Source organism: Staurois parvus, unplaced genomic scaffold (genome assembly GCF_062004578.1).
Source record: "Staurois parvus isolate SC_StPar_1 unplaced genomic scaffold, SC_StPar_1.0 ptg000902l, whole genome shotgun sequence".
NCBI classification, from domain to species: domain Eukaryota; kingdom Metazoa; phylum Chordata; class Amphibia; order Anura; family Ranidae; genus Staurois; species Staurois parvus.
Genome location: NW_028318698.1, coordinates 1,337,216 through 1,360,750, shown reverse-complemented (window position 1 = coordinate 1,360,750; position 23,535 = coordinate 1,337,216). Strand labels below are relative to the sequence as shown.

Genomic DNA, 23,535 nt, shown 5'->3' with positions numbered 1-23,535 from the left:
CCCACTGACCTCCACGGGGCGCCACTTCCCACTGACCTCCACGGGGCGCCACTTCCCACTGACCTCCACGGGGCACCACTTCCCACTGACCTCCACGGGGCGTCACTTCCCACTGACCACCACGGGGCGCCACTTCCCACTGACCTCCACGGGGCGCCACTTCCCACTGACCTCCACGGGGCGCCACTTCCCACTGACCTCCACGGGGCGCCACTTCCCACTGACCTCCACGGGGCGCCACTTCCCACTGACCTCCACGGGGCGCCACTTCCCACTGACCTCCACGGGGCGCCACTTCCCACTGACCTCCACGGGGCGCCACTTCCCACTGACCTCCACTTCCCACTGACCTCCACGGGGCGCCACTTCCCACTGACCTCCACGGGGCGCCACTTCCCACTGACCTCCACGGGGCGTCACTTCCCACTGACCTCCACGGGGCATCACTTCCCACTGACCTCCACGGGGCATCACTTCCCACTGACCTCCACGGGGCATCACTTCCCACTGACCTCCACGGGGCATCACTTCCCACTGACCTCCACGGGGCATCACTTCCCACTGACCTCCACGGGGCATCACTTCCCACTGACCTCCACGGGGCATCACTTCCCACTGACCTCCACGGGGCATCACTTCCCACTGACCTCCACGGGGCATCACTTCCCACTGACCTCCACGGGGCATCACTTCCCACTGACCTCCACGGGGCATCACTTCCCACTGACCTCCACGGGGCATCACTTCCCACTGACCTCCACGGGGCATCACTTCCCACTGACCTCCACGGGGCATCACTTCCCACTGACCTCCACGGGGCATCACTTCCCACTGACCTCCACGGGGCATCACTTCCCACTGACCTCCACGGGGCATCACTTCCCACTGACCTCCACGGGGCATCACTTCCCACTGACCTCCACGGGGCATCACTTCCCACTGACCTCCACGGGGCATCACTTCCCACTGACCTCCACGGGGCATCACTTCCCACTGACCTCCACGGGGCATCACTTCCCACTGACCTCCACGGGGCATCACTTCCCACTGACCTCCACGGGGCATCACTTCCCACTGACCTCCACGGGGCATCACTTCCCACTGACCTCCACGGGGCATCACTTCCCACTGACCTCCACGGGGCATCACTTCCCACTGACCTCCACGGGGCATCACTTCCCACTGACCTCCACGGGGCATCACTTCCCACTGACCTCCACGGGGCATCACTTCCCACTGACCTCCACGGGGCATCACTTCCCACTGACCTCCACGGGGCATCACTTCCCACTGACCTCCACGGGGCGCCACTTCCAACTGACCTCCACCTCCCACCGACCTCCACGGGGCGCCACTTCCCACTGACCTCCACCGGACGCGAATTCCCATAAAAGTCTATGAGAGGCGGTGCGTGTGAACCCTGGCGCCAGGATGCAATTTCTAGTCGCCATTGCGAACTGGTGCCTGAGATTTGTCGAACCCCGCCATACATGTCAATAGGGACGCCGCAGTGGAACAAGCACAACTGCCACTACAAAACTGGTGCACAGCCCCGACCACAGATAGGCAATCCACATTCAGCCATGTGCATTGCATGTGGTTGCAGGGCATTTGCAGCACTTTCTCATTCGCCTGATTGGGTAGCTTTCTGTGGATTGGCTGCTCACTGAGCACGACATGTTGGATCATTTTTGCCAGGCGGAGTGAAGCATGTGGACACCCACCCTGTCTGCTGCCAATGCAGCTAAAGGCTGCATTCACACCGGAGCGTATTTTGAACACAGGTTTTTGCGTATGTTCATGCGGCAAGAAGATGTGCGTTTTTGCATGCATCAAAATGCACAAAAAAGCACAGCTAAAAAAAAAAAAAGGAATGAAGCTCAACACCTAAAGAGCTACATGAGCTATTTGGCACATTTGTTGTGTATGTAGAGCAGCCCACTGTCCTGTGTGTCTAGGACAAAAACGCCAATGTCCTAGAACGTTGGAGAGAGGGAGGTGTTCTGTAGTTCTGACAAATTTCCTCCCCGAATGATACAAAACCAATGGAGATAGACAGAGGCTTTTGTAGTCCAAATTCAGAGAGCAGCCTAAGGTGACAACACTGCTTCTCCATAGATAACAGTATGGTGAGCGTTGTCACCCTAGGAACAGAAGTATTGTAATGATGGGATCCCCCACTGAAAACAAAGAAAAAAAAAAAGCCTGAAAATTTTAAACAAACGCGGCCATCACATCTAAAGGACTAGAAAGGTGTGTTAGGATCCATTTTTGTTCAGATTATGTAATGTTTAGGTAAAGGTTCACATATCAGTAAGGCGTTTGGGATATTTGAAATTCTATAACCTCTGACGGGTGGCGCATTGTTCTACTTTATTGATTCCCAGCCCTGTTCCTTACAGCGGTATGAAACCCAAAAACAAAAAATGTAATATATTGCAGCTTGCTAATCATTAGATGTGGTGGCTGTATTAGTTTTCTTTTTTTTTAGGCGTTTTCCCTCTGTTTTCACCTGCTGATCTGGCCAGTAACACCACCTGTGTTAAGAGTGCCCCTGCTCTGGCTGAAGGAGCACATTTGGACAGTGGCATTGTCAGTCTGGGGTAGAGGAGTGTATTAGATGTACAAGCAGATTTAGATACACTAACAAATTGAAGCCAAACTCCAGCTAATACTATGATCAGTTACAGCACACGGTTTTGTTCCTTTTGGGATAAAAGTTTTACATGAATAAATAAAAGCTGATCATTGTAAGCACACCTGTCAGTGGTAAATGGTTTGTCTCGTTTCTGTAACTGCTACACCGTCTGGAGAGCTTGTTCTGTTGAAAACAGACTTGCTGGCTGGATCACCAGATGAAAATAGAAGCCTGAAAAAGCAAACTAATGCAGCCACCACATCTAAGAATTGGTCAGCTGCAATATAATAAATGTTTGCTTTTGGGTTTAATACTGCTTTAAAAACCACCAGCAGTCGTGTTCTCCTGGATAAATGGCACATTTGTGTTACAGAGATACTACAGGGGCTGCCATTGTTTAAAGCTAAACTTCGGGAAGAAATAAAAGATCCATGATGACAGAGCTGCATGATTTGTAGTTTGTAGATGCGAGCAGTGTAATTGACCTAGTATCACCTCCTTGCAGTCTCTGCACAGCAGAGCTGGAATGTGACAGGGAGAAGCAGCACAGGAAGTCAATCAGTTCATGAATTTAAGAAGCATGCTTATAGGGGAAGAGAGCAGAGTGACAGATGAGCTCATCCTGGTGCTGCTTCTCCTTTCACTGTCCAATCACAGACTGGAGTGGGTCCAGGATGACCTGGGTTCAAAAGGACAAGGGTTGAATGATGCTGGCCAACATAGTGAAGACACCTAGTGGCAGAAGAAAAGTACTACAGGGGAAATTTCTAGATTGAAGGTAGACATTGCAGCAAAAGCTGGGTTTGTTAATTTAAAGCAGTAGTTCACCTATACAGACAAAATGTAAAGGTGAATTAACACTGTACACCCTGCCCACCCTCCTCCCCCAGTCCCTGCTGTACTGAGCTGTCAGTGCCCGTGTGACCGGTCCAGGGGTCTGGGGGTGGTGTGGGGGATGGGGAGGGTGCATGGGCTTCATTTGCATTTTCTTCTTTTCTGCAAAGGTGAACACTTTATCTGGTCTGTTCATTTTTATCTTTATTTATTTTTTTAACTTTTTTTGTTTATGTTTTTATTTTAGTCCAATTAATATGTTTTATTTATCTGACTCCTACATTGCTACAGGGCGGCCATATTTTGGCACCCAGGAGTCACACGTGTTGCGTACAACCGCCTGTACCAACCACAGATTACAGCCATGCAAGGGCACACGCAGCTCTGAGTGTAAACACATGCATGTACAAAAGCTGGTGTTAAGCAGGTACCACAATACTCATAGGGGCTAATTCACATGGGCATATGTGTATTTTCTGCAGGGAACGCATGTTTTCATTGGCAGAGCTAGCAGAAGATCCTGCGCCTAAAGTACTCATGTTTAGGCGCAAACAATCCTTCAGAGCCAGTTCACATCGTAATGTGGTGAAGGAAACCCATATTCCACGCAATTCACGGTGTGAACCAACCCTCATTCAAATGAATGACTACATAAGCACGTGTTTATGAGCGTACCTGCGTTCAATCTGCAGAACTATGTGGCCCTGGACAAAGATGTGTCCTACTTTTTTTTGTGTGCGGCTAGAGCGCACATTTTTTGTAGGTAGGCGCAGCTGTGTGTATGAGCTCATTGCTAACTATAGATTAGGGATGCACCAATGCAGATATCGGTGCTGATTCCGAGTATTTGTATGAGTACTCTTACTCCCGATGCCTGAAACCGATACCTTTTGCGTCAACACAAAATGTATGGAGGCAAATTGCACCGCTGTGCACATCTAAACGCAGCTTTTTTTTTCCTCTTGTGTGAATGAGCCCTAAAGCCATATGCGGTCATTGATTTGTACAGATGGCTGTGCGCTCCCAGGCACCAAAATGCATCCGGGTTTTACGTTCTGCCACCGATTTTCCTCATGTGCACTTAATTATTTATTAATGGTATTTATAAATTGCCAACAATATTCACAATGCTTTACATATTATACATTCATATCAGTCCCTGTGCTCAAGGAACTTACAATCTAAGGTCCCTAACTCACTTATATACACATACTGGGGCCACTGTGTGGGCAGCACAGCACTTCCGCCTGGCAGTACTATTTATTTATTTCAGGTACTTATAGTGCCATCAATGTACGCAGCTTTACATATATATTGTACATTCACATCAGTCCCTAACCCTCAAGGTGCATATAATCTAAAGTCCCTAACTTACATTCATACATACTAGGGCCAATTTAGACAGGAGCCAATTAACCTACCAGCATGTCTTTGGAGTGTGGGAGGAAACAGGAGTACCCGGAGGAAACGCACGCAAGCACAGGGAGAACATGCAAACTCCATGCAGGAGGCGCCATGGTCGGGAATCGAACCCATGACCCATTTACTGCAAGGCAGATGTGCTAACCATTGAGCCACTGTGCCGCCCATAGGGTCATTGGTTCGAATCCTAACCACGGCACCACCTGCCTGGAGTTTGCATGTTCTCCCTGTGCCTGCGTGGGTTTCCTCCGGGTACTTCCCACACTCCAAAGACATGCTGGTAGGTTAATTGGCTCCTGTCTAAATTGGCCCTAGTATGTGTATGAATGTGAGTTAGGGACCTTAGATTGTACACCCCTCGAGGGTTAGGGATGTGAATGTACAATATATATGTAAAGCGCTGTGTAAATTGACGGCGCTGTGTAAATTGACGGCGCTGTATAAGTACCCGAAATAAAAAATTAATGTAGACAGGAGCCAAATTACCTACCAGCCTGTCTTTGGAGTGGGAGAGGGAACCCACGCTAGTACAAAGACAACATTCAAACTCCATGCAGATAGTGTCCTGACTGGGATTTGAACCCAGGCAGGCTAACCCTTAGAGTTTTGATGTACTTTGGGCTTTTAGTTTATCAGGAAACCATATTTTTTTTTAAATTACACTTCTGGCCACTACATTACAGCTGCAACCACATCTACATGCGTGTCGCAAGACTGCAGAACTCTTTCCTGCCATGGCAAGTAATACGGGGTAACATTTCTGGGGGTCCCAAGACTTCCCTCCAGTCTGTACAAATAGAGTCCCCTCCCCCTCCCCATCCATCCCCTGGAATTTCCGTCCTCTGCATCCTGCCCTAACCCGTGGAAATGTCTCCCCCTCCCTTCTGAGATCTCAGTGACTACGTGGTGCTCCAACGCTTTTCTCCTCCTCACCCTTCTATAACCAATTCATACCGGGGAAAATTCTATTTCAAGGGCCTCTGCCAAAATGACAAGCCCCATCCAGCCAAAGGATTTTACCAACAAGTCCCTAATATCACCATCAGTGACTGAAGGAAACTTGGAACCCCCTGGAGTTCCGTCTTTTAAATAGTTAAAGCCAAAAGTTTAATCTGCTTTTATTTTGCCTTCCTTAGTTCCTCTCTTCCCCCTCATCACATGCTAATGACATTTTTTGTTTTCATTACATACCTTATTTTAGACCCTAGTGACATCACCACTGGGTCTCTGTGCTTCTCTATGCAAGAAAGGCAAATCATGGCTGGTGGAAGGGCTGGCAGGGTGCTGTACATAGCTTACTGAAAACATCACTGCACCCTGCCTCAGTACTCCTCTCAAGAACTCTCAGTCCTGATAAAAGCAGTTGACTTGCTCTTAGGAGGCGTTATCCACCCATCAATCAAGACATTTTGATTTGTATATCGGTCTGGTTCTTAAAGAAAAAAAAAATTTAAAGAACATCTCTGGGGAACTGAAAAAAAATGCCTTTCTTGCGGGATCCCCCTGCACTTCAAGGGTTAAATGCATTCTTAGCCTGGGGTACCAGAGAAAAGAACTTTTACTTACCATACCCCTCCCTCGCCCAGCAGGCAGCGCTCTCCTCTTCCCTCTGATGCTTTAGGTTGTGGGCGGGCCCTCGGTGCCCAGCTGTTGGCCCTGCATTGTATGTAATGTCATTGCACCTGTGCCTGCTGTGTTCCTGGGGAAGGGTTGCACTGAAAGGAGTGTGCTAAGAATCAACTATTCCTATTGGAAAATAAATTGATCATTTATCAAAACCTGTATGGCCGCCATTAGGGTTTACTTACACCAAGAATGGTTAAAGTGACTGTCTCCCCTATGTAGCTGTATCATCCGGTGGTAGAACTCAAAGACGCGGCAGAAAATCAGTTTCAGAAACCATTTTAGATCCACACTACTGCTACCATTGGTGGAAAATCAGCAATTCCCGAGACCAGGACAGAAAACTGCATGGCAACAGACGCGCTCTACTGATCTGTGCCTACTCACATCTATTCCTGTAGATACACGAACGTCAAATCCACAATTCAGTATAGTCTGGAGAATGGTACACTTTGCAGCTACAAATTATTTTATGTATCTACTGAATTGCTCTTTTACCGGGGACAAAATCCCATGAAGGGTTAGTCCAGTGTTTCTTAAGAGTTCAGTGTGGACTTCCTCAGGGTGCCACAAGCACAGGACCCAGTCTGCCCTGGACTAGCCACCAGCACCATAACAAACAATGACGCTCTAGGGGCAGGACCCACAACATCATTTGTTTCTTTGGTAATAGCGATCGACTCACCCACACCATGGCAATGCATCATGCAGGTCTGCCCCCAGCATTCAGGAGAAGACAGAAGTCCACTTCCAGACCTTCTCCACCTGCCACCCTCTTCTGTGGTGTTAAAACCAAAAGGGCTCTGATGCATAAACACTTCGGTGGCCTGGGGGAGGCTCATATAGGGGACACTCTAATGTGATGTGGATGAGGTGCTCTGATATGATGAGGACTTCTTACATGAAGAGGGGGTTCCAATGTGGTGGCCAGACATATGACATGATGGGGGATCTCTGATGTGATAAGGAGACCTCTAATATGAAAGAAGGACCTATGCTGAGGAGGCAACTGTCATGATGGGGAGCCTCTGATGTGAAAGGGGGGATTCCAATTTAAGGACATCTGACATGATGGGGGAACACTAATGTGAAATGGGGGGGTCTCTAATACGGAGGGAGGCTTTCATTCAGAAGTTAATCTCATCAATGAAGTGCATTGTCACAGGTTCAGGTTTCCCATTGATAAGTAAAATTTACATTTTAGACTTGGGTGCCTCCAGGTTTTGGATATTTTTAAAGGGAACCACAACTGAAAAAACATTGAGAAACACCAGGTTGGTCCACCCAAAAGTAGTATTTTAGTTGTCGTCCGGTTGGATTTCGGCTGGTTGGCTTTAGTTGTCGTCCGGTTGGATTTCGGCTGGTTGGCTTTAGTTGTCGTCCGGTTGGATTTCGGCTGGTTGGCTTTAGTTGTCGTCCGGTTGGATTTCGGCTGGTTGGCTTTAGTTGTCGTCCGGTTGGATTTCGGCTGGTTGGCTTTAGTTGTCGTCCGGTTGGATTTCGGCTGGTTGGCTTTAGTTGTCGTCCGGTTGGATTTCGGCTGGTTGGCTTTAGTTGTCGTCCGGTTGGATTTCGGCTGGTTGGCTTTGGTTGTCGTCCGGTTGGATTTCGGCTGGTTGGTTTTAGTTATCGTCTGGTTGGATTTCGACTGGTTGGTTTTAGTTATCGTCTGGTTGGTTTTAGTTATTGTCTGGATAGATTTCGGCTGGTTGGTTTTAGTTATAGACTGGTTGGAATTTCAGTTGGTTGGTTTTGGTTATAGCCTGGCTGGTAGGTTTTAGTTATAGCCTGGTTGGATTTCGGTTGGCTCGGTTTGGTTATAGACTGGTTGGCTGAGACGTATGACTTTGATACTCCTACACCGAGATCTCCCTGACAATTCCCAGCTCTGTTCTATTCCACCTGGGTACTCTGGGAGTTCCCAACCACCTTTGGGTGTTCCTGCACCTCCTCTGGCAATCTCCATAATACAAAATCTTACAATCTACATTTATATCTGGTGCATATTTTAAGGCAAATATTTCAAAAGGGATTCTGAAGGCTCACTTTTTATTTTTTTTAAATAACAAACATGTCATACTTACCTTCTCTGTGAAGTGGTTTTGCACAGAGCAGCTCCAACACTCCTCTTCTGCGGTCCCCCACAAGCACTCCTGGCCCCTCCCTCCTGCCCCCATAGCAAGTCTCTAAGACACAGGGGCTCTACACCCTGCCCCCCCCCAACAGGCTGTGATTGGCAGCAGCAGGAGCCAATGGCTCCCGTTGCTGTGTTTGAGCCAATGACGAGAGAGAGAGCCAAGATAGCCTCTCGCACATCACTGGATTAAGATCGGACTCAGGTAAGTATACGAAAGGGGGGTGGAGCTGCTTGAAGGGTTTTTTTTACAATAATGCAGAGAATGCATTCAGGTACAAAAAAAACTTTCTGCCTTTAGAACTACTTTAAAAGTCTATGTTGCCACTTTTTGACCTATTTCCTTTTTATGTGTTATTTGTATATCTTTGTATTTCATTTATTCAGTTTTTTCTGTACATTTGTTATTTTAATATTTAGATTCTTGTTTGTAACCTTGATGAAGAGGGGTGTTCTTGCCTCTGAAACGGGTTTGTTGTCTGTTCTCTGCAGTCACTGGTTGATTTTTTTTAAAAACTTTTGACTCCTAAGACATTCGCTCTTATTTGATTGCATGTGGATTTCACAGTCTGAGTGAGCCTGACATAGCATACAATGTGGAGTACATAATGTATAACACATGTACAGTGTGACGACGCATAGAATATATTTATATGGTACAGCACAGTGCAGAGCTGATTATATGTACTGTGCAGCCCAATGTGGAGCTGCGTAGGGTATAGATATTGTATAGCACAGTGTGGAGCTGCAAAGAGTGTATATAACACACAGCACAATGTACAGTGTGTAACTGCATAGAGTATATGTATTGCACTGCACAGCGTATCGTGTGGATCTGCATAGAGTATAAATATTGTACAACACAGTGTGGAGCTGCATAGAGTATATAATGTACAGCATGGCGCTTAGAGCATATAAAATGTAAAGCGCAGTGTACAGTGTGGGGTAAAGTAATGTACACTATAGTGACATGGAGTATATCATGTACAGTACAGCGTGGAGAATTGTATAGAGTGTATATATAGGAGTGTATATATAACGCATAGCACAATGTACAGTGTATAGTGTAAAATATAAAACTACAGTATAGTGTACAGAGTTCAGTTGCATGGAGTATATAACATACAGTGCAGTAAACAGTATGGAGCTGCAAGGTGTATATAATGCACAGCACGGTGTACAGTAGTGTGAAATAAAGTATACTGTACAGAATTGAGTGGCATGGATTATATCGTGTACAGTGCTATGTATAGTATAATGTACAGCACAATCTACAGTGTGGCATAGAAAGTGAAATTACAGGGTTGAGCCGTGTGGAGCATATAATGTACAGCATAGTATACAGAGTTGAGCCGTATGGAGCATATAATGTACAGCATAGTATACAGAGTTGAGCCGTGTGGAGCATATAATCTACAGCATAGTATACAAAGTTGAGCCGTGTGGAGCATATAATGTACAACATAGTATACAGAGTTGAGCCATGTGGCGCATATAATGTACAGCATAGTATACAGAGTTGAACCGTGTGGAGCATATAATGTACATCACCATATAGTGTGGCCTAAATAATGTAAAGAAGTGTACAGCAAGGAGTACATATTGTATATCACAAACAGGAAGCCAAGACAGATGGCACATACATGTCAGACTGCAGGTAGTACAATCCCGCGTGGCACCGATTTTTAGCTGTGGAGGGTTTCTTATAAAAAATGCTGGTTGGAGTAAATCAAGAGAAATTTGAAAGATATTTCTGACTTTAGCACATTATCAGTGCTTGTTGGATATTATTAGAAGCTCAGCAGAACTATACAAGACTAGAAATGATCACCTCAAAGTGGACATCTCATTATACGGTCACATAAAGGATATAGTATTAGACAAATAAGCAGTTCTTAATTCCTGTCCCAATTCCTTTCTAGCTTTAAAAACCACCACAGAAAAGTTTCAGGACAAGTCATGTTCCCTCATAACAGCCAACCTAGTTATTACTCCTCTCCATTCTATAAGGCATCATTTAGCTGGTTAGAAAATAACAGGCGTAGACCAAACACATCGTTATATGACCCTCTATGACCTCACTGAAGCTCCATCACCTTCTTGCTCCAGAACTTTAGTCACCTTCTACGTCCCCATCGAGAAGATCCTTATTGTCCTTTTCCACAAAGACTGCTTCACTCATACACAGATCATTAACGAATCATTAAGTAACCAAAATATAGGGGGAAAAAAAATGAAGATTGCTCTGTTATGACCTTTTTTGTTTTATTTATTTTTTGGAATCTGACAAAATTGAAGAGCCATCCAAGAAACTGGTCAACAGTGACCATCAGTCGTATCTAATGAGACGCAGTAATACACCAACCTCCAATCAAAAATAATGTGGTTTAAAAAAATAATTCTATTCCAGTGAGCATTGTTTACTGAAAAAAAGTCCCTTCTATTGCTCTGTTTCCTCCAAATTCCTGCTGATCTGACTGTTAGGAGGGTGACTACATTTCTTCTCCATGGTCCCACTGATTGTAGGAACATAGCCACCCTTTCTTGCTTGCTCCTGGACTATGGGGTTTGTAGTGTGCATACAGCAGTGCACATGACCACAACTAATGTGCACAATGCATTCCAGAAAAACAGAAGTTAAGGGGGGAAAGGATAGGTTTGAGAGCTTACAGAGGACATTACAAGGAGACAGGTTGTATTCTGGCACCATGTTACACCCTAATATCGGTGTAAAATGGTAAGAAAGGTGGAGTTAGACTTTATTTTTTTCCCCCAAAGATCTAATTGCAGAAGAAATATCCAATTTAAGTAATTAGGGACACTAGTGTGTAGGCAGCCTGGCACTAGGTAAAAACTGGCCTGGATTGTAAACAATGCAGGGGTCTGCCACAGTCAGAGGAGTCATCATTATTATTATTATACAGGATTTATATAGCGCCAATAGTTTGCTCAGTGCTTTACATTATAATGGGAGACAGTACACGAGACAGTATAGTAACAATACGATTAAGTACACGAGAGGTTCGAGGGCCCTGCTCCTTGGAGCTTACAATCTAGGAGGGAAGGGATAGTGGTACAGGAGGAAACAACTGTGGGGGATGAAGTGGTAGGAAGAGTGGAGGAGTTCAGTAATTAGCTGAGGGCGGGGTAGGCTTCCCTGAAGAGATAGGTTTTCAGGGTGCGCCTAAAGGTGAGGAGAGTAGGTGATAGTCTGATGGATTGGGGTAGGGAGTTCCAGAGGATGTGGTAAGTCCTGGAGGCGGGCATGGGAAAAGGAGACCAGGGAACTAGAGAGTAGGAGGTCTTGTGAGGAGCGGAAAGTACGTTTTAGGTGGTAGATGGATACCAGATCGGTGATGTAGTTTGGGGCAGTGTTATGAACAGCTTTGTACGTCAGTGTCAGCACTTTGAATTTTATGCGTTGGGCAATCGGAAGCCAGTGTAGGGATTGACAGAGGGGGGTGGCGGATACGGAGCGGTTTTTGAGGTGGATGAGCCCGGCCGCAGCATTCAAGATGGACTGAAGTGGGGATAGACCGCGGTGAGGTAAGCCGATGAAGAGGGAGCTACAGTAGTCAAGTCGTGAAATAATAAGGGAGTGAATGAGTTGCTTAGTGGTTTCCGGGGTTAGCAACGGACGTATTTTGGAAATGTTGCGGAGGTGAAGTCTACATGAGTTAGTCATCCCCTGAAAGTGAAAGTGGGAGGGGTCAGCTTGAGGTAGTAAGGCTGGCCATAGCCGGCCTGTTTATCCGCCGAAATGTCGGCCGATAAACGAAAAATGGGTCGTTGCTGCCATGGATGCTGCCACCAATGCTCACGAAAAACGGCCTTTTTTCGTGGTTTTTCCAGCATGACCGATAAAAAGAAACGAAAAGATCCACGAAAAACGGCCGACGGCATTTCCCCACTAACAGTGTGAATATCGGGCGATTTTTCGTAAACGACCCGTCTATGTCCTGCATAAGTCATGAAGGAATTGGTGAACATGTCCTTTAACCACTTGTCCACCAGAGCCACTTTTATGCTCACATGTTAAATGCACCTCTTAGGCTTGAAGGTTAGTTAAAACCTCTCAACATTATATATTTTTGGAAGTAGACCCTGGAGAATAAAATGGTAGTAGCTGTCATTTTTTATGACACGATATTAGCCCACATATTTATCAAACCCATACTTTCAGTAAAAAAATAGACTATTTTTATTGCACACAAACACATTGTTTCAACCAATTTTTTGGTAAAATATAAAAGATTGGGATGCATCAAGTACCAAACGTGCCAATCCCTGAAAGTGGGTGTATCCATAAAATGGTAGCAAACTTTGTTACCCAAAACTGTCCATGGGTGACTACTAAAAAGCCTTTACAAGTTATCCGTGAATGATGGCCCTACTGATACCTTTCGGGGGTTCTGAAGTAATGGGGGGCTTTACAGCTGCCCAAATCACCTCCACTAGGAAGCCAAAAGTCATCTTGACAGTAGTAAACAGAGTGTAACTCCAATATGCAGCAATCCTCTTAGTATCTCTCATCTCTTCCTTGCAAAACCCTTCTAGCTCCGAAATAGTCTTCGGTCAGCTTGCCCATACAGCACACATTTGACATCTGCCTACTGATTCCCCAAAAGAGATAATTAAAACACAACCAATAAATAGTCCATGCATATTAAAATCTGCAATGACATGTCATGTTCAGGTATGTTTCCCGTACAGGCAGCATTTACCTTTAACATATAAAATCAACAAAAACGTGTAATTTTGCCAGGCACGCCCAAAACTTTTTCATACGACTATTTGAATGCCTTGAGTAAGTCGGAGCTGCGGCGCCCTGAATGGAGAAAACAGTCCCTGTACATGTAGGCACCTGTTATGCAGCACGAGGCTGCCAAGCACTGCATGAAACCAGCCAGCACCCACTCCTTCCCTCTGGAAAGATGTTCTACAAACGCACAATCACCCACACACACACACCGACATATGTTGTTTGATGGAAGGAACCGCACAAACAGGGAAAAATGCTCTGCAGAAACCATCTAACAGATGCTCTGCAGAGAGACATTCATACTGCCAAACAATGCTCCAGAGTCTCGGGATCTTACCTGCAATTTGCTGGCGTCGGCTTTCATCCAGGTGACTCGATATAACGTCCCCCATGGCCGTGCAGAGAGCGCAGCAGGTCCTACCAGGGAATAGAAAGCCGAGATTTAGAGGCAGCACCGGGATGGAGATCACAGGGTGTGAGAAGAGGAGGAGGGATCAGGCAGGGACTGCGGTGAGAAGGGGTGTGAAGCGGAGAGGAGAGCGAGTTGTCATGGTACTGAAGACAAAAAGATGGCATGTGAGCAGAAGGAGAGGCATTCAGGAGAAGAAAGACTCAGGAAGTCCCTGATAGGAAAAACAGCTGGCAGAAGGACATGCCAACAGGAAATAGCACAGTTCCAGTTAGAGTACGGACAACCTACAGCAACACGGATGGACTTTATCAGCAGAAATATGGCATTAACCAGTCAAAGGAACCACAAATATGCACCAGTGTTGGCTTCCAACAAAGAAATGGAAAGGAAAAAAAAAAAGAGGTCTGGCTGCAGATTTCAAGCAGATTGAAGAACCTTCTACTTTATCTTGTACTATCCAGCTGCCCATAGACGGGATTAATTTGGCCGGTTCTGTGGGGACTGACCAAATTTCAATACATTTGAACATTGGCCTATTCCTGGTAAACGGACACAAAATTCAACCTGTGGGTGGCCCTGTTGCACCAACTGGATAAACAAGCTTCAATCCAAGAAGCGCCAATCAGTTAATCAACTTTTGTCAAGTTGGGTGGAAAATTATTGGCAGAGCAATGAGGGCAACCTATCAGATGCAGTCAAAAAATGCATAGGTGCCATATTTGACTTCCATCCATGCTCTGGTTGTCCATCAGACACTGCTGGCTATTTACTAATGAGATCATGCAACTCTTGGTATCGCTCATCTGTCCTCATTCTATCTACATCTTTAAAAGCATCAGGACACAGAGGAAGGGTTTCCCAGTCAGGCTTTGCAATTACAAGACATAGATGGCACCGGTGGGTTGAGCAACACCAAGCGTAGCATGTTGTCATGGCCGGCAGTTTCTAATGCTGACTGCTAAAAACTGGAGAGCAGGTAGAAGTCAGAAATTCATGTAATATATGGCTGCTTAAGGTTTCTAAACTAATTCTATGGTGAACTCCCATTTCAGGAGTCTTCGTTTGCAGGGTTTATGTTTCAGCAATCATCTGAACAGGCACCATTGAAACCATATGCTCCTCCAGCGGTGTCATACCACACTGGTGTGAACCAGCCCAAAGCGTAGAGATGACTAAAATGTATGTCAGACTCCTAAAAAAAAATGCTGAGCCAGACTGGAAACATCAAGTCAATTTCCCAATTGTTCTCCATTGTTTTCATAGAGATAAGGTCGGCGCCATGGTTTACAGCATATGCAACAACCATACAAACTCTGTGTACACAACAAGAACCAAAAACCTTTTCAAAAGGTAAATTTTTAACCAATAGCCTGCAGTTATCTCCTTCAGTCTTCTGCCACCTCAAACTCTCTGGATGTGCATAAACTTCAATTCCCAGCATGCCCTGCTATTATTTTCCCATAATAACCTAAAAGGTTGCAAAATCTACAGGACTTCAGGGGCACAAAACTTATTCACTGCCCAGTACCAGGAGGACACCACCTTCGGAAACTTAGACTAACCTCAAGCATTAGAAAATAGTAGTACATCCATAAACAGGACTTAGTCATTAGCGCTTTTATGGCCTAAGAATGTCAGAACAAAACAGCTACGCTCCTATTAGGTCACATGGCAACATTTCATCCTATGTCTGGACCTTAATCAAGCTAGAAACCAACATCTGAGCTTGACGGAGGGCTATATATGGTCCACAATAAGTATGAACCTAGCCTTAATATGGGTAAATACCTGAGTATGGATGTACTAAACGCTCTTAGATAGGTACATGTAAGTACCACGTGGGAGGATTACTTTTCGAACTGGTAAGAAGTCAATAGGCCATGGTGGCAATGTCTTTCCATGGCAAAATTATTTCCATGGGCTTGATGATTTTTTTTAAGCTAATCACTCTGAATTTTATCTTGGAGCACCAGGAAGCTATATATCTTTTTATAATATGGACTATAAATATTTGTTCACATCTTAAAGTTTATCTGTGCCTAGAAACAACACATAAAACTAACCTTAGACATTGTTAGTAGGCACCATCAATTTTCTGTGAAACACTATGAATAACCAAAGTGCCTCAATGCCTTAACCAACACCAGGAGTGCACCAGAGCAATATCGTAAAAGAAATCAAGAATCAATGGTTCACAATGACACATCCAACACATTTCAGGGGTCTTAGAAACTTCCTCTCTGCCAGGGCTTCAGGTTGTAATGAACTCTAGCTGTACTCAAAGGTAGACTTGGCTGTATTGGTCTGTAAAGGTAAAACCTTCACCAGTAGCTAGTTAACAAAGATCGTTTGTGCCAGCATTAATGGTAGCAACAACCAAAGGATGTTACTGCCATGATCACTGGTAACTGTTGATCCTGCTCATAACAGGTGGAGATCTTACCTATACAGAAACAACACATAAAACTAACCTTAGACATTGTTAGTAGGCACCATCAATTTTCTGTGAAACACTATGAATAACCAAAGTGCCTCAATGCCTTAACCAACAGCAGGAGTGCACCAGAGCAATATCGTAAAAGAAATCAAGAATCAATGGTTCACAATGACACATCCAACACATTTCAGGGGTCTTAGAAACTTCCTCTCTGCCAGGGCTTCAGGTTGTAATGAACTCTAGCTGTACTCAAAGGTAGACTTGGCTGTATTGGTCTGTAAAGGTAAAACCTTCACAAGTAGCTAGTTAACAAAGATCGTTTGTGCCAGCATTAATGGTAGCAACAACCAAAGGATGTTACTGCCATGATCACTGGTAACTGTTGATCCTGCTCATAACAGGTGGAGATCTTACCTATACAGAGCAATATAGCCAAGTTCCTCCTTCAGTTCAACTAAAGTTCTTACCAGATTCTAAGCACGGTTTAATGTTTTTTGTCCCGGAAACATGTTGTTCTATTGTGAACCATACAGTTATTCAGTTTGGACTCCTTTACAATTTTGGTCTGGCACTTTTTCCATTGGTTGAAGCTTTAAGTGACTTTCTGGGTACCTATTGGAGGGGAGCCTTGTATGTATGTGAGCTGCCCAACACGAGCCAGTGAGCCCTCCAAATTATCGTTTTCCCTTCACTGCTCTGTAAGTATTGCAGTACCAGCACTTCTTGGATGTATCCGTTTGGTAACTCCAAAGTTATCTAGGAACCCCAAGCTGACCCATGCAAGTTTCAACTTTTCATTAGTTGAGCATGGGTGTGGCCCCATCTCCTACAATGCAATTTTGCTGCCTCTCAGTTGGTTATGAAAAACCCCCATTGTGATGGTGGAAATGATGTCCAGTGGTAATCTGGGAGCTGCTTAGAAAGAATTGGGCACGCTTGCCAAAGTTAGTGGCAAGGATACACCCACATCATATGGTGCCAGTAACTTATAAGGTTAATTTTATCTGTAACTAAATAAAGGAATGTAAAGAAAGTTTCCAAATTACAAGTAATGTAAAGTGAACCTGTGGTGAGAAAAAAAACTCAGGTTGTTGAAAACCTTGGACCCCTGAATGGAGGTGGGGGGGTCTTCCCTTTGCAAAATGTGACCATCTTCTTATCCAACGCTTGTATTTAATGGCTAACCATGAAAGTGATTCACCAACAGTATGATTCGGGAGTCCGGTGGCCAAGAGTCAGCATCCAAGTAAGCTGGTAACAGTTTGGAAGAGAAGAACCCAACTTGTCGGGACCACAGACTGACAGAACTGCCCTGTCTGCAGACATCTCCAGAACCTTCACATCAGTTCAGTTGGTTTATTCTCTCCACTGGTTCACATTATGAAAGCTTAGTCCATCACCGAAGGGTCATACGAATTCAGAAATGCAGAAAGGGGGATTTTTCGGTAACCTCAAACAGATCTAAATACCAGAGACACTTGTGAACAATAACCATCAAAAAACTGAGACAATCCAAGAGAAAGAGGAGAAGAAATATGAACAGAAGATGCAGAGGGTTAAAGTCAGCAAGCAGGATTTGGACTGAGTAATACATTTAGAGGGGGAGGGACTGGTCTGGCTGCTTCCCAGAGAGACAAACTAAAGAGCAGAATGTGTCTGACCTCCACACCCTGCCTGTCTCATTCATTGACTGTTTCCTTCTCTGCCGTTTACAGTCTCTGACACTCCCTGCTAGTCCCCAGCCTCCGTCCTCCACTCTTCAGTCCATAGCCTCCCGCCTCCACTGTCCAGTCCACAGTCTCCCCCTCCTCCACCACTGTCCAGTCTCTCTCCCCCCCCCCCTCCACCACTTTCCAGTCTACAGTCGCTCCCCCCTCCACCACTGTCCAGTCCACAGTCTCTCTCCCCCTACCACCACTGTCCAGTCCACAGTCTCTCTCCCCCACCACCACCACTGTCCAGTCCACAGTCTCTGTCCCACCACCACCACTGTCCAGTCCACAGTCTCTGTCCCACCACCACCACCACCACTGTCCAGTCCACAGTCTCTGTCCCACCACCACCACCACTGTCCAGTCCACAGTCTCTGTCCCCCCACCACCACCACTGTCCAGTCCACAGTCTCTGTCCCACCACCACCACTGTCCAGTCCACGTCCCACCACCACTGTCCAGTCCACAGTCTCTGTCCCACCCCCACCACCACTGTCCAGTCCACAGTCTCTGTCCCACCACCATCACCACTGTCCAGTCCACAGTCTCTGTCCCACCACCACTGTCCAGTCCACAGTCTCTGTCCCACCACCACTGTCCAGTCCACAGTCTCTGTCCTACCACCACCACTGTCCAGTCCACAGTCTCTGTCCCACCACCACTGTCCAGTCCACAGTCTCTGTCCTACCACCACCACCACCACTGTCCAGTCCACAGTCTCTGTCCCACCACCACCGCTGTCCAGTCCACAGTCTCTGTCCCACCACCACCGCTGTCCAGTCCACAGTCTCTGTCCCACCACCACCGCTGTCCAGTCCACAGTCTCTGTCCCACCACCACCACTGTCCAGTCCACAGTCTCTGTCCCACCACCACCACTGTCCAGTCCACAGTCTCTGTCCCACCACCACCACTGTCCAGTCCACAGTCTCTGTCCCACCACCACCACTGTCCAGTCCACAGTCTCTGTCCCACCACCACCACTGTCCAGTCCACAGTCTCTGTCCCACCACCACCACTGTCCAGTCCACAGTCTCTGTCCCACCACCACCACTGTCCAGTCCACAGTCTCTGTCCCACCACCACCACTGTCCTGTCCAGTCTCTCTCCCCCCCACTCCACCACTGTCCAGTCTCCCCCCCCACTCCACCACTGTCCAGTCTCTCCCCCCCCCCACTCCACCACTGTCCAGTCTCTCCCCCCCCCCACTCCACCACTGTCCAGTCTCTCCCCCCCCCCACTCCACCACTGTCCAGTCTCTCCCCCCCCCACTCCACCACTGTCCAGTCTATTTCCCCCTCCACCACTGTCCAGTCCACAGTCTCTCCCCCCCCCCCACCACCACCACTGTCCAGTCCACAGTCTCTCCCCCCCCCCCACCACCACCACTGTCCAGTCCACAGTCTCTCCCCCCCCCCCACCACCACCACTGTCCAGTCCACAGTCTCTCTCCCCCCCCCACCACCACTGTCCAGTCCACAGTCTCTCTCCCCCCCCCCACCACCACTGTCCAGTCCACAGTCTCTCTCCCCCCCCCCACCACCACTGTCCAGTCCACAGTCTCTCTCCCCCCCCACCACCACTGTCCAGTCCACAGTCTCTCTCCCCCCCCACCACCACTGTCCAGTCCACAGTCTCTCTCCCCCCCACCACCACTGTTCAGTCCAGAATCTCTCTCCCCCCCCCACCACCACTGTTCAGTCCACAGTATCTCCCCCCCCCACCACCACTGTTCAGTCCAGTCTCTCCCCCCCCCCCCCCACCACCACTGTTCAGTCCACAGTCTCTCTCCCCCCCCCCCCACCACCACTGTTCAGTCCACAGTCTCTCTCCCCCACCACCACTGTTCAGTCCACAGTCTCTCTCCCCCCCCCCCCACCACCACTGTTCAGTCCACAGTCTCTCTCCCCCCCCACCACCACTGTTCAGTCCACAGTCTCTCTCCCCCCCCACCACCACTGTCCAGTCCACAGTCTCTCTCCCCCCCACCACTGTCCTGTCCAGTCCACAGTCTCCCTACCCCACTGTCCTTTCCAGAGTCTCCACACAAACGCGCTGTCCTGTCCACAGTCCCCCCCCCCCCCCAAGTCTCTCCCCTCCACAGTCTTGACCTGCCATGTCTACAATTCTCCATGCTCCAGCTCTGTCCTGTCCACTATCTCTGCCTCATCCTCACTCTGTCCATAGTCTCCTCTTCTCTGCCCTCTCCACCCACACTGTTTCATGATTCTTCTCCAGGCATCTGTCCACAGTCTCCTCTTCTCTGTGCTCTCATCACTTTCTCTGCCCATACAACCCTTTCTACCTCTTCACCCATGTGTCAACCCTCTCCTCTGCTCCCCTGTATCCCATACCTCTCCCCTGCGTCTCATCCCTCTCCCCTGTGTCTCATCCCTCTCCTCTGCTCCCCCTGTGTCTCATCCCTCTCCTCTGCTCCCCCTGTGTCTCATCCCTCTCCTCTGCTCCCCCTGTGTCTCATCCCTCTCCTCTGCTCCCCCTGTGTCTCATCCCTCTCCTCTGCTCCCCCTGTGTCCCATCCCTCTCCTCTGCTCCCCCTGTGTCCCATCCCTCTCCTCTGCTCCCCCTGTGTCCCGTCCCTCTCCTCTGCTCCCCGTGTCCCGTCCCTCTCCTCTGCTCCCCCTGTGTCCCATCCCTCTCCTCTGCTCCCCCTGTGTCTCGTCCCTCTTCTGTCGGTGTCTGCTGTCTCTGCTCCCCGCACATATCCCCGATCTCTCCCTGGACGTACCTCGTGCGATCTCCGTTGTGTCTCCGGCGGATTCTCGGTAGATGTGACACACCCAGCAGTCTCCGCTCTGTCCCTCCTCCCCGGCCCCGCCCCCGTTCCGCCCCTCCCCTCCCTCTTCCTCTCCCTCTCCCTCTCCAGGAATACTTTGTATCTCTTCATTACTCTCTTCGGGAAGGTCATCTGGAGGGTCCGATCACAAAACGGGGGGGACACACACTGAGAGATCACCGTCATCTATGGGGGGTCTGTGATAGGAGACATCTGTGGGGGGATCTCACCTATCCATACTTCACCTGACCCCGCTCCTCCAGATAAAGGATTCTTATTGGTCATCGAGTTTACCTATTTTATTTGGTGGCCAATAAGAGGATCTGACCCCCCAGAAGGTGACCCCCAGAAACTGACTATTAATAATATTACAAAGGTTTATATAGCACAGACAATTTACACAGATCTGTCCATACACTTCAATTGCCATCAGTCCCTCCTTCAAGGAGCTTATTATCTAATGTCTCCATCTTACATAGATATTTATACCAGGGCCAATTTTTTGGACACGATCTAAATCTACTAATAGGATTTTTTTGAAATTTTGGAAGTAGAGATGAGCTTGGACATCCTCCAAACTTTTGACTGCCGCTTTTATTTTTAAACCAATCAGCTGCAATCCAGGTCATTCCCCACCGTCAGTACCCTTCGATGGATATTTATTATTTATTTCAGGTACTTATACCTAAATACAGGCATGTATCCATACGAGGCCAATGCCACCACTTTGTAGAGAACACAGCTGATTGGATTTTTAAAAAAGCGCAATTTCAAAGTTGAACTAGAGATTGGTTCAAACTGTTCCCAAGTTTATCTTTAGTGAGAGTTAACTTATTCAGGTAAAGGGAGAACATGCAAACTCCATGCAGATAGTGTCCTGGTTGGGATTTGTCCAAGGACCCCAGTGTTGCAAGGCAGATATGCTAACCACTAATAGGGCACCCCAGGATTTTTTTTTTTTTGGGGGGGGGGTCCAATATTTATCTGAGAATATCTGGCTAGCGGTTCCACTTGGTTCCAACACATTATCCTCGTTATGAACTGCCATTTGTCAACAAAAAATGCAGAAGCAAAAAAACAGCTGGCAGGATCTCTGAAAAGCGATCCACCATGGATCAAGTAGCTTTACCTGTTTTATATAGTTTTTTTGTAAGTTGCCCAATCAATATACAGTAGGTTCATTATATTCTGTGACAACACTTGCAGTAATGTACATTATTATACAGGATTTATATAGCACATTGTGACAGTGCATGGCAACACACCTGCTTTCTGTGCAGTGCATTGCAGTTCTATTGGTCGTGAATGGCACCCCAATGCAATGCATGACACATTGCGGCACACCACAACGCAGATATCATGCACTCACTGATTTAAAAAAAAAAAAAAAAGGTCATGTACTTTTTCTTTCATCCATTGTGGTGCATTGGCATCCCTTCATAACGAATGGGCTGCTGTAAAACAATGCACAATAATGCATGCCATAACGCACATTGTTGTGTGTACACTAACGCACCACAATGGATTGCGTACCATGAATGTTCCCTCCATCTCAGGGGCGGACTGACCATTTGGAAACGTGGGCACTGCCCGAGGGCCCGGGGTCAGTAGGGGGCCCCATGAGATGCCCCTGGTACCTTTTTCATAGGCTTTTTTGAGTTTGGGCAAGGACACAGGGGCCCCATGATTCCCTATTGCCCGGGGGCCCCATGAGTTATCAGTGCACCCCTGCTCCATCTCCCACTCTCTACAAGAGGTCTGCATACACTTAGAAGCTGTCAGCACTGCTCTTTGCTTGGGCAGTGCAGCTGTTTGTGATGTTTTCTATTAATCTGACAATTCCAGACTTTTTCAGCTAATGAAGAATATTTAATGTAATACCCGAGAACTAAATTCCATAATTCTTCTTTTGAGGTTACAACTTTTTCCAACTGCAGATCTAAAGCATTTTTCTTAAAAGAAAATACACCCTCTAGTGGATGCTTGCTGTCATTACAGTCAAGCCTAGCAGCCTGTGGATCGCCAAAATCGTTTCCCTAAAAAGCCTTGGATTAATAAATAATATACCAAACGTAGAGGGTAGGGTAAATTCACTGACTGCTCCCTCGTCCTGCACTTCCCCTCTATGTAGTATATTTACTGACCTCATATCAGAAAATACTTGGGTTCTAAAGTTGTGGATTAGCTGCCCAGGAGGTGTTTTTCTGTTCTCGGAACCAGATGGTCAGCGGTTATAGATGGCTAGTGTGGCTTCACCTATAGCAGCCTCCAGGGCTGCTGTTAGAATCCATGGGACCCCTTACAGCAAGCCTGAACTCCCCCCCCCCCAAAAAAAAAGACAGGTTATTATGCTTCAATTATGAATGAACACAGTGAGTAATCGGTACCTTATTGTGTTCATCATCCTGAAGGATCCTATTGTGTGCTTGTAGTTACCAGTGGGAGGGAGAGAAGGGAACCCAGGAGCATTGTGGGGGTGCACACAGAGGGGCCTGGGCAACATGGGGAACCGTATGGTAAGCAGGGAGGATGATGGGTGTAACGGAGGGACAATTACTGGAATCCTTCCCCTGTATGGTTCTTTCTGCAGCAGTTGAATCCATACACAGGCAGAGATCCAGGACGGTGGCAGACAATAAGCATCATTCAGGGGCAGGCATAGGTCAGGACAGACAGCAGACAGTAACTGTAATTCAGGAACAGCCAAAGGTCATGGCAGGCAGCAGACAGTAGGACAGTAAGCATAATCCAGAGACAGGCAGAGATCA

At 47.1% G+C, this 23,535-nt stretch overlaps 1 protein-coding gene across 1 annotated transcript in view; it reads right to left on the bottom strand.

Moving 5' to 3' along the window:
* The window catches only part of NIBAN2 (niban apoptosis regulator 2), a 124,847-nt gene extending 104,082 nt beyond the window's left edge, over positions 1–20,765 (bottom strand). The window contains exons 1-2 of the mRNA XM_089656394.1: positions 20,720–20,765; positions 13,751–13,830 (exon numbers count right to left, since the gene is read on the bottom strand). Of these exons, the coding sequence (XP_089512520.1) occupies positions 13,751–13,805 (55 nt within the window). The 5' untranslated portion in view covers positions 13,806–13,830; positions 20,720–20,765. The remainder of the gene's footprint in view (positions 1–13,750; positions 13,831–20,719) is intronic.
* Between the last annotated feature and the right edge of the window lie 2,770 nt (positions 20,766–23,535).